The sequence below is a fragment of the Acinonyx jubatus genome, chromosome E4, assembly GCF_027475565.1.
Source record: "Acinonyx jubatus isolate Ajub_Pintada_27869175 chromosome E4, VMU_Ajub_asm_v1.0, whole genome shotgun sequence".
NCBI classification, from domain to species: domain Eukaryota; kingdom Metazoa; phylum Chordata; class Mammalia; order Carnivora; family Felidae; genus Acinonyx; species Acinonyx jubatus.
Genome location: NC_069395.1, coordinates 67,673,478 through 67,687,282, shown reverse-complemented (window position 1 = coordinate 67,687,282; position 13,805 = coordinate 67,673,478). Strand labels below are relative to the sequence as shown.

At 54.1% G+C, this 13,805-nt stretch overlaps 1 protein-coding gene across 5 annotated transcripts in view; it reads right to left on the bottom strand.

Moving 5' to 3' along the window:
• TP53BP2 (tumor protein p53 binding protein 2) overlaps positions 1–13,084 on the bottom strand; it is a 62,980-nt gene extending 49,896 nt beyond the window's left edge. For 2 of the 5 annotated variants that reach the window (XM_053209851.1, XM_027046253.2), the window contains exon 1: positions 2,839–3,069. In XM_053209851.1, the coding sequence (XP_053065826.1) occupies positions 2,839–2,865 (27 nt within the window). In that variant the 5' untranslated portion in view covers positions 2,866–3,069. Of the gene's footprint in view, positions 1–2,838; positions 3,073–13,079 lie in introns of those variants that run through there. The other 3 variants (XM_053209850.1, XM_053209849.1, XM_027046252.2) reach the window with 3 other exon arrangements.
• Positions 13,085–13,805: the final 721 nt, after the last annotated feature.

The window sequence follows — 13,805 nt, the reverse complement described above, 5'->3', positions numbered from 1 at the left end:
GATGTCAGCACAGAGCCCGACGCGGGGCTCGAACTCACGGACCGCGAGATCATGACCTGAGCCAAAGTCGGCCCCTTAACCGACTGAGCCACCCAGGCACCCCGGTTTTTGCTCTTTTTAATCTACCATTTTGGTAGCAGGTACAAATGTTTATCAAGTCATTATCTGAACGCTTTCAGAGTTAGCTAACCTCTCTCATAGAAATATTTCTGAATATATGCTTTCTTTGAATATAATGCTTTCCAAAATGAAAGTATGAAACAAGATATCCGATATAATTTTAAATAGCTGAGAAATTTTGCTTTGAATCAAATTATCTTTATCTGATAACCAAATACAACGAGGATGGCTCACTTAAAGTGACACTCAACCTGCAAACAATTCGTTCTTCAATGAGGGAAAATAAAGTGTCAAGGATGAAATATTAATCCGTTTCTTCTTACCAAGTTGTAGAAATTATCAGAGAATCAGAGACACTGTGGTGGGTATCTGGAAACGAGTGTTAATGATCTCGTCTGCTCTGCTGTACCCTATCATTACCTCTACCCTGACTCTCAGCGGTTTGCCTACTTATTTTTAGTTAGCCTACTAAAATGCACCGTCCCCTTCTGGTTTTGGGTCCAATTATCACTTCATGTCCCACATGAAAGTCACTTGACTCTCTACCATTTGGTGAGAAAATACACAAACACATTTATCTGTACACTTTTAATATAACACTGTCTAAGTAGCCAGCTGTTATCTTCAGAATGTCTTTAAGGGCAATGCATAGAATGTGTTCTTAATGCCACAGAGCTACACACTTAAAAATGGTTAAAAGGGCAATTTTTGTTATGTACATTTAACCACAACAAAAAAAAGCACATCAAGACAACGGTCTACATCCTGCGCCGATCGATCTGTTCATATTAATCACAACGCTTTTCCTAATAAATTGGGTTAAGATTTTTAATAACTGGTTAAGTAATAAAATGCAAAACTTCGCTCAATGCTAAAATTAAAATCCAAGTGCTGTATATTAAAAGCCAGAGAGGAGAAATATATTTAAGAAAATAGGCTCATTTTCAGGCACCCCAACTATTACAGGATAAAGACACAGAGAGAGTGGTGTTACTGAATGAACACCAGCTTCACGTGGTTATGTGACACACAGGCTACAAATGTCTGAGGTGGCCAGTCCTGCAAATCCTGCACGAGCTCTTATCTAGCACCTACCCCAAGCTGGGGCTTCAGAAACAGGGACCCCGCTCCTCACAACCACCCTGAGAGCTGGTGTTACCATCGTCCCCATTTTACAGATGGTGAGACCGGGAGACGAATCACTTTTCAAAACAAGAAGGTAGTTCTGGTCACAAAGGGGGCTGAGCAAACACCGAGGCTCTGGCTCCAGGCTGGTGTGCATGGATGGGAAGAACCGTACCAGCCTCCAGGGCCAGCAGCTCTTTACAAACTGGTCAGCCGGTGTCCGGCTGCAACAAGAAAAAGTCTCCTGTTTTGTTTTTAAGCAGGCTTCATGCCCAGCACGGGGCTCGAACTCACCACCCTAGATCAAGACCTGAGCTGAGATCAAGAGTCGGAGGCATACCCCACTGGGCCCCCCAGACGCCCCAAAACTCTCCCAAGTTTTAAGAAAGCCCAAAGAATACCGTGAAACCATCCTTAAGAAATCACCTTGCAACAACCAGTACTGGTCTTGCTCCTTAATTTGTAGGAAAATTCAGAGACAACTGCAGAAGTCACTTCCAAAGAAAGAAAAACGTAAATCCCAGGATACAAATTTTAATTGCAAATTCCTTCACCCTCCCCCATGGTCCATTCACATCACAAACCTGACTTCGTAAGCAGGTACTAAATTAAATTGGGTGCAGGACACCGCGCACTCTCTAATTCCTTGAATCCTCGCGGGCCAAAACAGCATCCCAAAGCCGTCGAAAGTCAATTACCAAGCGCAATGAACTAAGGCGGCCGAGGCAGTGAAAGTGAGGACCCAGGTGGGCAGCCGGGGCACAGAATTTTCTGCTCTGCACCCGTAACTGCGAACGACCGAAACGCGCCGTCGCTCCGTTCCGCAGACGGTGGAAAGTTGCCCGCTCCTTTGTCTGAACACGGGAAGCCCTAGGAAAACACCGCGGGCCGCAGAAAGACCCCTGGACCCGGGGAGAGGCGCGAGCACAACCCCCTGGGGGTGGGGGTGGGGGTGGGGGTGGGGGCGGGGGGCGCGTGCACGAGCCCGCAGCCCAGCCCCCCCACCCAACCCGCGGGCGCCGAAGGGAAGCGCCTAGGCGCTCCTGCGTCAGCCCTGCGGCCGCCGGGGGCCTCCAGGGTCTGGAGGAGGGGGAGGGTCGGGATCAGGGAACCCGCCGGTTCGAGGCTCAGAGGAGGGGGAGCAAGGGGCTAGGGGCGGGGGGCCTGGGGCTCGGGCGGTTCAGAAGCTCGAGGAGCCGGGGGCTGGGGGGGGGTTGGGGGCCTCGGGGGGGGGGGCCTCGGGCCGAACGCGCCGCGGGCACTCGGGTCTCCAGCGACCTGACGACCCCCCAACCCCGCACGGGCGCCCTCGCACACCAGGAGCGACAGGCAATCGGACCTCAACAGGCTCCGCTTCACTCCCAACAAAAAGTTTTTAAAAAGACAAAGCACCCGACAGCCCGGGGCCCCAAGTCTCGACGCGCGAGACCCGCACGGAGTGAGGACGCAGGCGGACGCGCCAGGAAAGTTTGGGCGGCTGCGCGCCGGCGGCTCCCTGCCCGCAGGGGTCGGGGGGCTGGGGGGGGAGGGGGCGGGTGGGGGATGGGAGAGGGGGCCGCGGCCTGGGGACTAGCCGCCGGCCCGCGCGCTTACCGGCATCATGTTGGACCCGAACCGCATGGGAGCCGCGGCCCGAGCCGAGCGGGGCGCCCAGGTCTCGGGAGCGGGGGGCGGCGGCGCAGGGCGAGGTTCCCGGAAGGCGGCCGACCTGTTGCGAGGCGAGGCGGCCGCGGCGTCGGCGGTCGGCGCGGCCCTCCTCGCGGGCGGGGGCGCCACCGAGCCCAGGGCCCACCCCCCGCGGCCCCGACGCGGCTTTGTCTCCTCAGAGCCCACGACGGCCCGCGCTCCGCCCCCCGCGCCCAGCGCGCGCGCTCCCCCCACCCCCCGCGCGCCCTCCGCCCCGCCCCCCGCGCGCCCTCCGCCCCGCCCCCCGCGCGCCCTCCACGCTCCGCCCCCCGCGCTCCCCCGCCCCACCCACCTCTGCACGTCTTGCGAGGGCGGGGCGGGACCGGGCGCGGAGGACGCGCCTGCGCAAGAGCGGCGGGGTTCCGCGTCCCACCGCGGCGGCTCGCGGCTGCCCGCCTTCACCCTGGTCATCGCCCGTCGTCCAATGTAGGACTCAGGTCTGCCTGGCTTTAGGTTAGACACGAATACACTTAAAAGTGACTCCCAGGGTGGAGCCTGCGTATTCTTATCGCAGTCACAATAAACAAGCCTCCAAAACGCCTAAAAGTGTGTGGAGCGACTTCGGAGGGGCCGCTTCTTTGCCGCTCACGCGGGTCGGGGACTCGGCTCGCTACCCCAGCCCCCGATGGCGGGCCGTGGGGGGCTGCAGGGCTCACGGATGCTCAGGTGGGGGCAGCCCCGGGGGGAGGCGCGATGTCCGGAAGAGTGGTGCAGTCCCGGTGGGGTCACCTCCTGGGGGGGGCGCAGCCCGGAGTGGGGGATGGCGTAACCCCGGTGGGGGGCGCTCCCGCGGAGCCTGGCCTCTTCCAAGAGCCTGAGAAGTGGGGTGTGGAGAGCACCTGCCGGCGCCTGGCCTCCAGGACCACACACACCCCCCCTCCCCCACGCCGTACCCCCGGTCTCCACACCAGGCAGTAGCGAAGTGTGCTTAATCCCATTAGAAAGCAGACTTCTCCAAACCCGAGGTTCATGGTCCTGAGTTCAGCAAAGGGGCTCCACCGCGTGGTTCGTTTCAGCAAGAATTTATGAAACTTTGGCCACGTGTTCTGAGTGCAGATGTCCCGAGTGCCACCGACGCATCAAACAGAACTCGGATGGACGGGAAAACCAATAGCGAAGTAGATCAATAGCCAACGATTACATGAATTACCAGTTCGATTATAAGGACAGAATTAAGGGGGTCAGGGGAGGAGCCAGCAGCTGCCCTTCGGCAGACGGTGACCAGGCAGGCCGCCTGAGCCCCACCTGAGCCACCTGAGCCTGGCAGTGGAGGGAAGGCTTCTGGGAAGAGGAACCGGCAAGCGTGAAAGCCTCGCGGGGAGCCCACCTGGCTGTTCTGGGACAGCTGCAGAGACCGCAGGGGGACAGCAGGGTGACCCACGGGCCGCGGGCGCTCGCACCTGTGGGCCGGCCTGAGGGCTTTGGCCTCGCTCCCGCCCAAATGGGGAGCCCTGGGGAGGTGTGGAGCAGATGACCCGACTCCTGTCTCCGAACCTGCGCAAAGGTCTTGGGAAGTGGCTGGGGCAGGACCCCTGGCTGTGCTGAAGGGGGTCAGGTTTGGGGTGTGTTTTGAAGGCCAGCCCCATAGAATTTCCTGACACGGACTCATAGACACGTGTCTCATAGACACGGACTATGAGAGAGAGAAGGCAGGGAGAAGTCCAAAGTGTTCATCTTGGGGGATGAAGCCCATGAGTGGGGCATCGCACCCTGAGGGCCAGCACGTTTGCGCACAGGGAGTCTTTTCTGGCAGCCCGCAGCTCATAAAGGGACCATTTAGCACTAAATAAAACACACAAAAAACGACCTCCTACTACACTGGTTTTCGCTATTTTCTTGCACACAAAGAAATCTCAGAAACAGCCTAAGATACCATGATCCACAGTCTTCTAGAAAAAGAATTCTGGGCGTTGGTCCCTAAACCTCCAGTCCTCAACAATGGAAAAGCTGTCTCTATCCCCCCCGGCAGCAGGTCACGTGCTACAGTACCTTATATTTAGCACGAGCAGGGACAGTCCTGACTTATGAATTAAATGACCAAAATGGAAATAGAAGCAAGGAAGGGAAATCTGTAATAAGATGGCACTGTCCTACTACTGTCTGTTGTCACAAAAGCCCTTGCCAAGGGCGCAGAGGGAAGGACACAGGGGCGGGGCCAGGAGCTGGCACCTGGTCCCGAAACTCACTCCCAGCGATGAGAACTCCCTGCTGCCTGTGTTGAGGGTTTGGTTTGGTTTGTTTGTTTTCCTTTTTTTGTTTATTTTAATCATAGAAGCGTGAAACCAAATAAATCTTGTCTCCGCTTTGGTTTCATTCTCTCGAATGCCGTGCAGTTCGTGTCTGGCTCTCGGATGGGTTGCTTTGTCCCTTCCAAGTTTCACTTTGTTTACTCCCGCCCGCACCTGCCTGCTCAGTCCGGGGCCTCCCCCCGCTTCTCCCTGCTCTGGGATTCCGTCCGCAGCCTCCAGAGATCAGCCCAGGCTGAGTGGTGTAGCACAAGCTCACCTCACCCCCAGTGTGATTAATTACCTTCTGGGCCTGAGCGCCCAACACCCTCAGCAGGTCCAAGCCTTGCACTGCTGCCCTGTCTCGGAAGGTGAGGGTCCTCCTTAGCCCCTGCAAGGCCAGCTCCCGGGCCTGGCACTCCTGGCCACCCTCCAGTGTCCTTCGAGATTTTCTTCCCACTGACATTCTTATATCTGTATTTTGCGAGGCACTGGTCTGCACTCTAGAGATACAACGGCAAAGGGCACACACACTCTGACGTCATGAAGCTCGTGTTCTAGTGGGGAGCTAGACGGTAAAAGAAGGGGAGGGAAAAGCGACCGGTAAACCTAAGAGAACATTATCTGTTTAAGACAGGGTGGTCAGAGAGGGCATCTGAGGACAAAGGAGGGGGAATTCAGACTCCAGGTGGTGGAAACAGCAAGGGCAAAGGGCCTGAGGAGGAGTGTGTGGGTCCTAAGCATCAAAAAGGTCAGCGGGGCTGGAGCCGAGCGATCAAGGAGGGGAGTTGTCAGATCGGAGGTGGAGGAAGCAGCTGGCCTGGACCACATAACACCATTTAAGGTTCCACCAAATGCCCTCCCTCCTGAAGCGTCAGAGTCTCCGTTTTTCCAGGTGCCTCGCCTCCAGACTTAGTCCTGAAGTCCCCTCGAGGCGACCATGATTCAAGAGTGAGATGGGGCCCAGGCTTCCGTCCAAAGCCTCCTGACATCTATCCATGTTTTTCCCTTGCCTTAAATACCTTCCCCCTTGCCGTACCTTGACTCATCTTTAAGTGCCTGCCTAAACCGAAGGCCCTTCCTTCCCTGGAGGTCATGTTTGATGTTTCTCAAGCAGAATTAATCCAGATCTCATCATATTGAGTGGCCATTTATATATATATGCATGGATATATGAATATGTACACGTGTATACTGTTTGCTTTTTTATTTATCATGGGACTTACCACGTGATATAGAAAACAAGCCACCTGTCACCCCAAATTGACTTGATGGCAAAAACCATTTGCTATTCATTTATTTGTCTATCTTCAGCCCTAACATTGCGCTTAGGGCATAGTAGGTCATCAATAAATGTGGAATTGATGGTACCTAAATAGCACCATCGTAAGCTTACCTTCTCGCTTCTCTCTGCGGATTTGGTTCAGTTTTGTCCCCAGCTCCCGCAGGAGCCTGGGGAGGGTCTTCCTGGGTGTGTTGTCTCACCCTAGGTTGGCAACTTCTAGGCCAAATCCGGCCCCTCTGCCCGTGTTTGTATTGCCTGTGAGCAAAGATGGCTTCCACACTTTTCAACGGTTGGGGTCGCGGGGAGGAAGCAAAGAAGGGAGATTTTGTGACAAGCGAAAATCAGGTTCAAACTTCAGGGTCCTTAAGTAAAGTTTTATTGGAACACAGCCGCTCTTACTTGTTTCCGTATCATCTACTGCGGCAGGCAGGACTGAGTACTCGTGATGGCAGTTGTGTGGGCTGCAAAGCCTAAAATATGTACCATCTGGCTCCTTAAAGAGGAAGGCAGAAGTGGAAGGGTGTCACTGCCATGATTAAAAGTCTTCAGTGAGGCAGGTGGGCCTGTGATGGGCAGGATAGAGGGTCGAAGGACACTGGGGTCGTGCTCAGACGTTTATTATACTTTTCTGTCTTCTTGTGTTTGCTCTAACTTCTAGATAATACAATGTTTTTATTATCTGTTCAAGGGGGAGGGGCAGAGAGAGAGGGAGAGAGAGAATCCAAAGCAGGCTCCTGGCCCAGCATGGAGCCCGATGAGGGGCTCGAACCCACCAACAGTGAGATTCACGACCTGAGCCGAAATCAAGAGTCAGATGCTCAAGCGACTGAGCCACCCCGGCACCCCAAGATAATACGATGTTTTCAAAACAGAAGAATGAAAGCCTTCAGTTGCTGTCCAGTGCTGTTGGGACAGCATGCTGTTGACGCGGCCTCTGAGGCCCTGCCTGGGCTAGCTCGTGCCTGGTGTCCGAGAGTTAGGGTCCGCAGGACCAGCCGCGGTGGGTACCTCCCTGTGTTCCTGACAAGACTCAAGCTTGGTAACTTTGTAGGACACTCTTGGGGCTTCGAAGACATCTGTCTGTGCCATTGGCCGTCCCTTGATTTGTTTAAATAATTCCCTGCCTGACTGACGACTTATGGAGCAAGGAGCTCGCGACGTCTTACGCTCCGTTCAGTTCTCTCTCCAGCACCTCGCCTCCCCTTATGCAGCTGGCCTGTCGGCCCCAGGCCTCCCCTGAAACAGCCAAGGTCACCAGGGACCTTCATCTCACGGGTGCAGTAAACACGTTCAGTCTCCGTCTTCCTTGGCCTTCCAGAAGCACGGAGATGTTGCCTGTCCCCTCCTCGCGATACACACTTTACACTTGACTTTGGGACAGCGCTCCAGTGGTTTCTTCCTCCTCCTCTGACCGCTCCTTCTCTTTGTCTCTGAAGGGCGTTCTTCATCACCAGCCTTGACCTTGCCTCCCCATGGATTGAAGTTTTGTGTGTTCTTCCTGGAAGGTTTCTCTGGGCTCCAGAAATGCACTGCCGAGCGCGACGTCCCAAACCGCGTACAGCCACGGAATGTGCCGGTGCAGCCGAGAAGCTAAGATCCTAACTTTTTACATTCTAATGCCAGTGTGCTTAACATACAGCGTTAGATTAGTTAAGTGCAAACTGCTAATTTTAATTAGTTTAATGCACATGGCCCCGTGTGGGTCGTGGCTACAATGCTAGACCGCGTAGGTATGGAATACGTCCACCGTCACAGAAAGTTGCACTGAACGGGCTGGGGACCCTGTCCAGTCATGTCCAGCTCCTGCTGGACGGTCCTCTTGGCCATCTCAAAGCATTGCAAGTGCGACTTGTCTAAAACCCAACCCATGGCCCCTCTCCGCAGTCCCGGGCTTCTACGGTATCTGCAAGAGTGTCCATCCGTTTTCTCAGGCCAGACGCGCCCGAACCAACCTCGACGTTCTTGTCCTCACCTCCGACACGCATTCTGGCCGCGAGCTCTGTCCGCTCGCTGTGTCCCCAGGGACACCACCTTCGTGCTACCACGTGGGCTGGGGGACGGGCCGCTTCCAGCCCCTCCTTAACGCCTCATCCAGGCCCTGAGTGTCTGTCCCCCTCCCCAGACCCCTCCCACTCTGAGACCCAGCTACAGCGTCTTTGCCCCCCTGGTGCCCCAGTACAGGCTGCAGCATAGCCCCAAGGACCTCACCTGTCACCCCTGCCTCTTCAGACTGGTTTGCATCACCAGTGTCATTCAGTTAATGTGTCTCTCCCACAGGACCGCCAACGGTAGAGCAGGGACGCATCCCTGTTTACTACTGGCTCTTCACTACCTAACACGGGGCCCGGGACACGCGAGTGCAGGGTTAGCGTGCGAACAAAAGAGTGGACGATGAATGATTTGGTCTGTCTGTAGCTCGTGTGGTCAGAGCCACGGCAGTAGTCAGCTTGCTTCCGTAACGGAAAATCACGGACCAGGTGGCAGAAACTACAGGGACTTATTTTTTCACAGTTCTGGAGGCCAGGAAGTGTAAGACCAAGGTGCCCACCAACGGTGTTCCCAGTACGAGGGCCCCACCCCCCGTGACTCACAGAAGCGTGATTATCTTCCAAAGGCCCCTCCTCCAAATACCATCACGCTGCGGGTTAAGGCTTCAACACGTGAGTTTTGAGGGGACACAACTAGTCCATAGCAGCCAATGTTCTGGGGCACCTGAGTGGCTCAGTCCGCTAAGCAGCCAATGTTTTGTACGTTTTCCCAATCCCTTGGCCACAGATTATATTTATCACCCCAAACTACCATCTCATAAATGCCTACAGGAGGTTCGGGTTGAAGGGGACAGAAGATCCACGGAACTGAGCCCACTGCTGGAACGCCATTTGCCCGTGGGGCAGCGTCCGTGAAGAACTGTATCTATAATTCTAACAGTGCTTGAAAATAAAGAAAATCTCCTTGATGAGATACATTTCAGAAGGTTAAGTTGAGGCTTCACTGTGGACGGGCAAGAGACGTCTAGCTCTAATGTGCAGACAATAGACGCTTCCACTGAGAAGGCGCCACGAAGCCCGTGGCCATCTGCAGAGGCTGCCGTGGCCTCCGTGGCCCCGGCGCAAAGGAGCCCTTATTCCACAGTGAGAAGTGTACATGCATTTCTTCCTGGTCTCTCTTAAAATATTAGAATACTGGTGGGGCACCAGGGTGGCTCCATCAGTTAACCGTCTGACTTCGGCTCAGGTCATGATTTCGTGGTTCGAGAGTTCGAGCCCCGCGTCGGGCTCTGTGCTGACAGCTCAGAGCCTGGAGCCTGCTTCGGATTCTGTGTCTCCCTCTCTCTCTGCCCCGCCCCTGCTCATGCTCTGTCTCTCTCTCTCTCTCTCTCTCTCTCTCTCTCTCTCAAAAATAAATAAACATAAATAAAAATTTTTTTAAAATATGCTTCTGCTGGGGCCCCTAGCCGGCTCCATCAGGGAACCATGCGACGCTTAATCTCGGGGTCGTGAGTTTGAGACTCGCATTGGGTGCAGAGATTACTTAAGTAAATAAAGAAAACTTAAAAAATATATGCTTTTATTTATAAAAAAAAAAAAATTTACATACAGCTTTTCGGGTTAACTCAGTAGACACTACCGAATGTCTGATATGAGCCGAGACCTTCCTGGGACGCATCTGTGTGGAATGAGGTCCGCTTACTGAGGCGAAGGCGTGACTTTAAGAACCCTGTGTGCTGGGAGTCTTTTCATCGCCACGGTAGCCGTGAGGCTGTGCTTTTATTATCCTCATTTTATGGGTGAGGAAGCTGAGGCCCAGAGAGGTTAAGTGACTGGCCTGGAGTGTCCCAGCTGATGAGTGGCAGAAGCTGGGATTTGAGCCTAGAGTCTGTGTGTGTTGTTTTTTTAGATTTTTTTTTTACATTTATTCATTTTTGAAAGACAGAGAGAGACAGAGCACAAGCAGGGGTGGGACGGAGAGAGAGGGGCACACAGAATCCGAAGCAGGCAGATGAGGCTCTGAGCTGTCAGCACAGAGCCCAATGCGGGGCTCGGACTCATGAACCACGAGATCATGACCTGAGCCGAAGTTGGACACTCAACCGACTGAGCCACCCAGGCGCCCCTAGAGTCTGTGTTCTTAATCACTACGCCGCTGACCCTTCACTGCCCTGCTGCCCTTCACCCCTCCTGCACCTGCACTCAGGTGCACAACGTTTTCTCATATAATTTTCGCCAACTTTACAGGGATGTACGACATCCTGTATAGGATCGCACAGCCAGAGAAGCTAAAGCTTTGAGGCGCAGACTCTCTGATCCACTCAGTAACTACTAAGAACCACACGTGCCAGGACAACCCTAGGCCCTGGGGAAATCGCGGTGAGACAGGCGGATGCCACCCTGCCCTGACCTCTGGATGCTCTCGCTCTCACCGAGGGTGACAGATGATAAACCAGTAAGTAGGACACGTGCTGGGAAGGAATTAAGACGACGCCGTCGAGATCAGATGAGGTAAGTGTTTTAGAAATGGAGGTCCAGAAAGTTCCATCTGAAGGCATGGCATTTAAAGTGAGATCTGAATAAGGAACCGCCCTCAGCAGACTGGGATGAACGGGGCCGGGCCGGGCAGAGGGAACAGCAAATGCTAAACCCTGGGGCAGAAGGGAGCCCAGCACCCTGGGTGCAGAAAGCCCAGGGCGGCTGGCGGCTGGTGGAAGATGTCACCCAAGGTCGTGTAGCTGATATCCAGCAGAGCTGATGGTCGGATCCACGTCTGCCTGAGGCCACACTCTGCCCCTCAGCAAACTGCCCAAAGGAACGAGCACGACATTCCGTCTGCTGTCATGGCCTGCTGTGTTTTTAAGTTAACTTGGGCAGAACCCCAGGAGGGGAATTAAGAGTCAAAATAGAGGGAAGCCGCACGCGGAAGGGCTTCCCTCGGACAGGAGACACAAAGACCAACGAAGTGCCAGACCCGGCTTCGCACCCCGGGCCTCACCCTCACCCCGTTATTCACCCCTGCACCCCACCCTGGGCCTCACCCTCACCCTGTGACGCGCCCTCCACGCTCACCTTAGACGAAACCCCGTGTGGGCCGCAGGGGAGGCAGCTCGGATGCCTGAGGTCGGGAGTTCAGCTTGGCTTGAGGTCAACGGCCCCTCCAGGACCGCCTGGGCGCTCAGCCAGTTAAGCGTCTGACTTCCGCTCAGGTCATGATCTCACGGGTTCGTGAGTTTGAGTCCTGCGTGGGGGTGGGGGGGACGCTGTCAGTGCAGAGCTCTCTTCGGATCCTCTGTCTCACTCTCTCTGCCCCTCCCCCCTCAAAAATAAAGAAACAAACAGACAGACAAAACAAAACCCGTCCAGCTCCTCGCAGGTGTGGGCAGAGAACTGGAGTCTGGAGGCAACTCCAGGAGAGTGGGGCAGGGCAGATGGCTCAGGAGTGACGTAGCGGGAGTGCACAGGGGAGGCGGGGCGGCCAGTGACACGGGCGTTGTCATGGGGTAGGAATCCTGAGGTGAGTGTCAGGGCAGACGGCGGGCAGGAGTCACAGACAAGGAGGGCAGCAATGCTCAGTGACATAGGACAGCACGCACGGATCCCAGAGACACGTGTTGTGCCAATACGTCGCTGGGTCCGATGAGTCCACTGCAATCACATCAGCCTGGGTCTCACCGGGGCAGCCACCATCCCAAAGAAAGTTCGCTTCTTCCCACAGGGCTGGGTGCCTTCTCTGGATCGAGGTATGCAGATGTCACAGAGCAGCTGGGGCAGGAAGGTGACGTCACTTCCCTGCTGAGAGCTGGCATAAAAGGAGCAGCTTGTCCAGGGTGTGATGTGTGTGACCCATGGCTGGTGGGCAGACGTGCCTGTCCACCCCCAGGTCTGCAGAGGCAGCTCTTGGTCAGTGAATGAGCCAGGAACCACATCCCTGCATGATGTCATTGGGAAAACCCCACTAATGATAAGTTCCGTGCCAGATCCTGAGAGGACAGCACGTTGCATCTTACTAAACTGTGCCAACACCCCTGTGAAATCGATGCAGTGATCGTCCCAGTTTGCAGACAGAGGGACGGGGACTCAGAGACGTGAGTATCTCGTGCAGATGAGAAGCTGTCCCCGCTATGCACACTTTACCCATTTAATCAGCGCCATTCAGGGCGTCGCACATCTTAATCAGGAAGTTGTTTGGGTTTTGACAAATGCATAAACTCTAATAAACACCGGCAGGTCCGCCACAGCCACGTCCTACCCCCCGCACACTGGTCAGCCCAGCATCTGCCAACCACCGATCCACTTCCTATACTAACGGGCTCTAGTGTCAGAGACATGAAACCCAACAGCATGAACGCTGCTGTGTCTTCCATGTCTGCAAACTTCTTTTGCTCAGCGTGACGTTGTTGAAATTCACGTTCCTGCTTCTATCGGTGACCCTTTCTTGCTGCCGACCACCACTCATTGTCCAAACGTTCCCCTCACAGACATCTGGCTTGTTCCCTGGCCCCACTCCTACCAACGAGCCCACTATGACCATTCACGTGGTGAAGTCTTTTTCCGAGTATGGATTTTCATTCTCTTTGGTAAATATCTAGAAACAGAACTGCTGGGTCATTTGGTTCATGTCTGTTTACCTTTCTAAAAAATTGCCAAACCATTCTCCAAAGTGGTTATACCGTTTCACGTTCCCGCCAGCCACCTATGGGAGCACCAGGTGCTGCATATACCTGGGAATGCCTGCATCATCTCATGACTAATGAGGAGCTTCTTTTCGTGTGCTTTTGGGCCATTTGTACATTTTCTTTTGTGAAGCATCGAACCAAGTCTTCAGCCCATTTTAATTGCGTTGCTTGTCATATTACATTGGATTAAGAGGGAGCATGAGAGGGGGCGGGGGGGGTGGTGCAGAGAGAGGGGGGACAGAGAACCTTAATGGTGTCTTTCAGAAAGAGAAATTCTAGTTCAAAATTCAATTTATCACTTTTTTCTTTGTTTTGTGCCTTCTGTGCTTTTCGCTTAACGCAAGGTTTCAAAAGTTTTTCTTCCATATTTTTTATGTAAATTTTATGATTTTACCTTTTACATTTAAACCCGCAAGCTATTTTGGGTTACTTTGTGTGTGTATTATGAAATAAGGTCATAAGCTTTTTTTTTTTTCCCGTATGGATCTCCGGTTTATTCTAGTGAAGTAGGCCATACTCTCCCCGTTTAATTATCTCTGCCCCTTTGTCAGAAATCAATTAACCACATACATGTGGGGTTACTTTTGAGCCGTCCATGCTGTCCCCTTGACCCCTATGTCCCACAGCATCCATAGCCCCCCACTGCCTCCTCTCCGGTCCCCTGCTCAGCCTTGGACTCAAGCCACACCAACAGCTT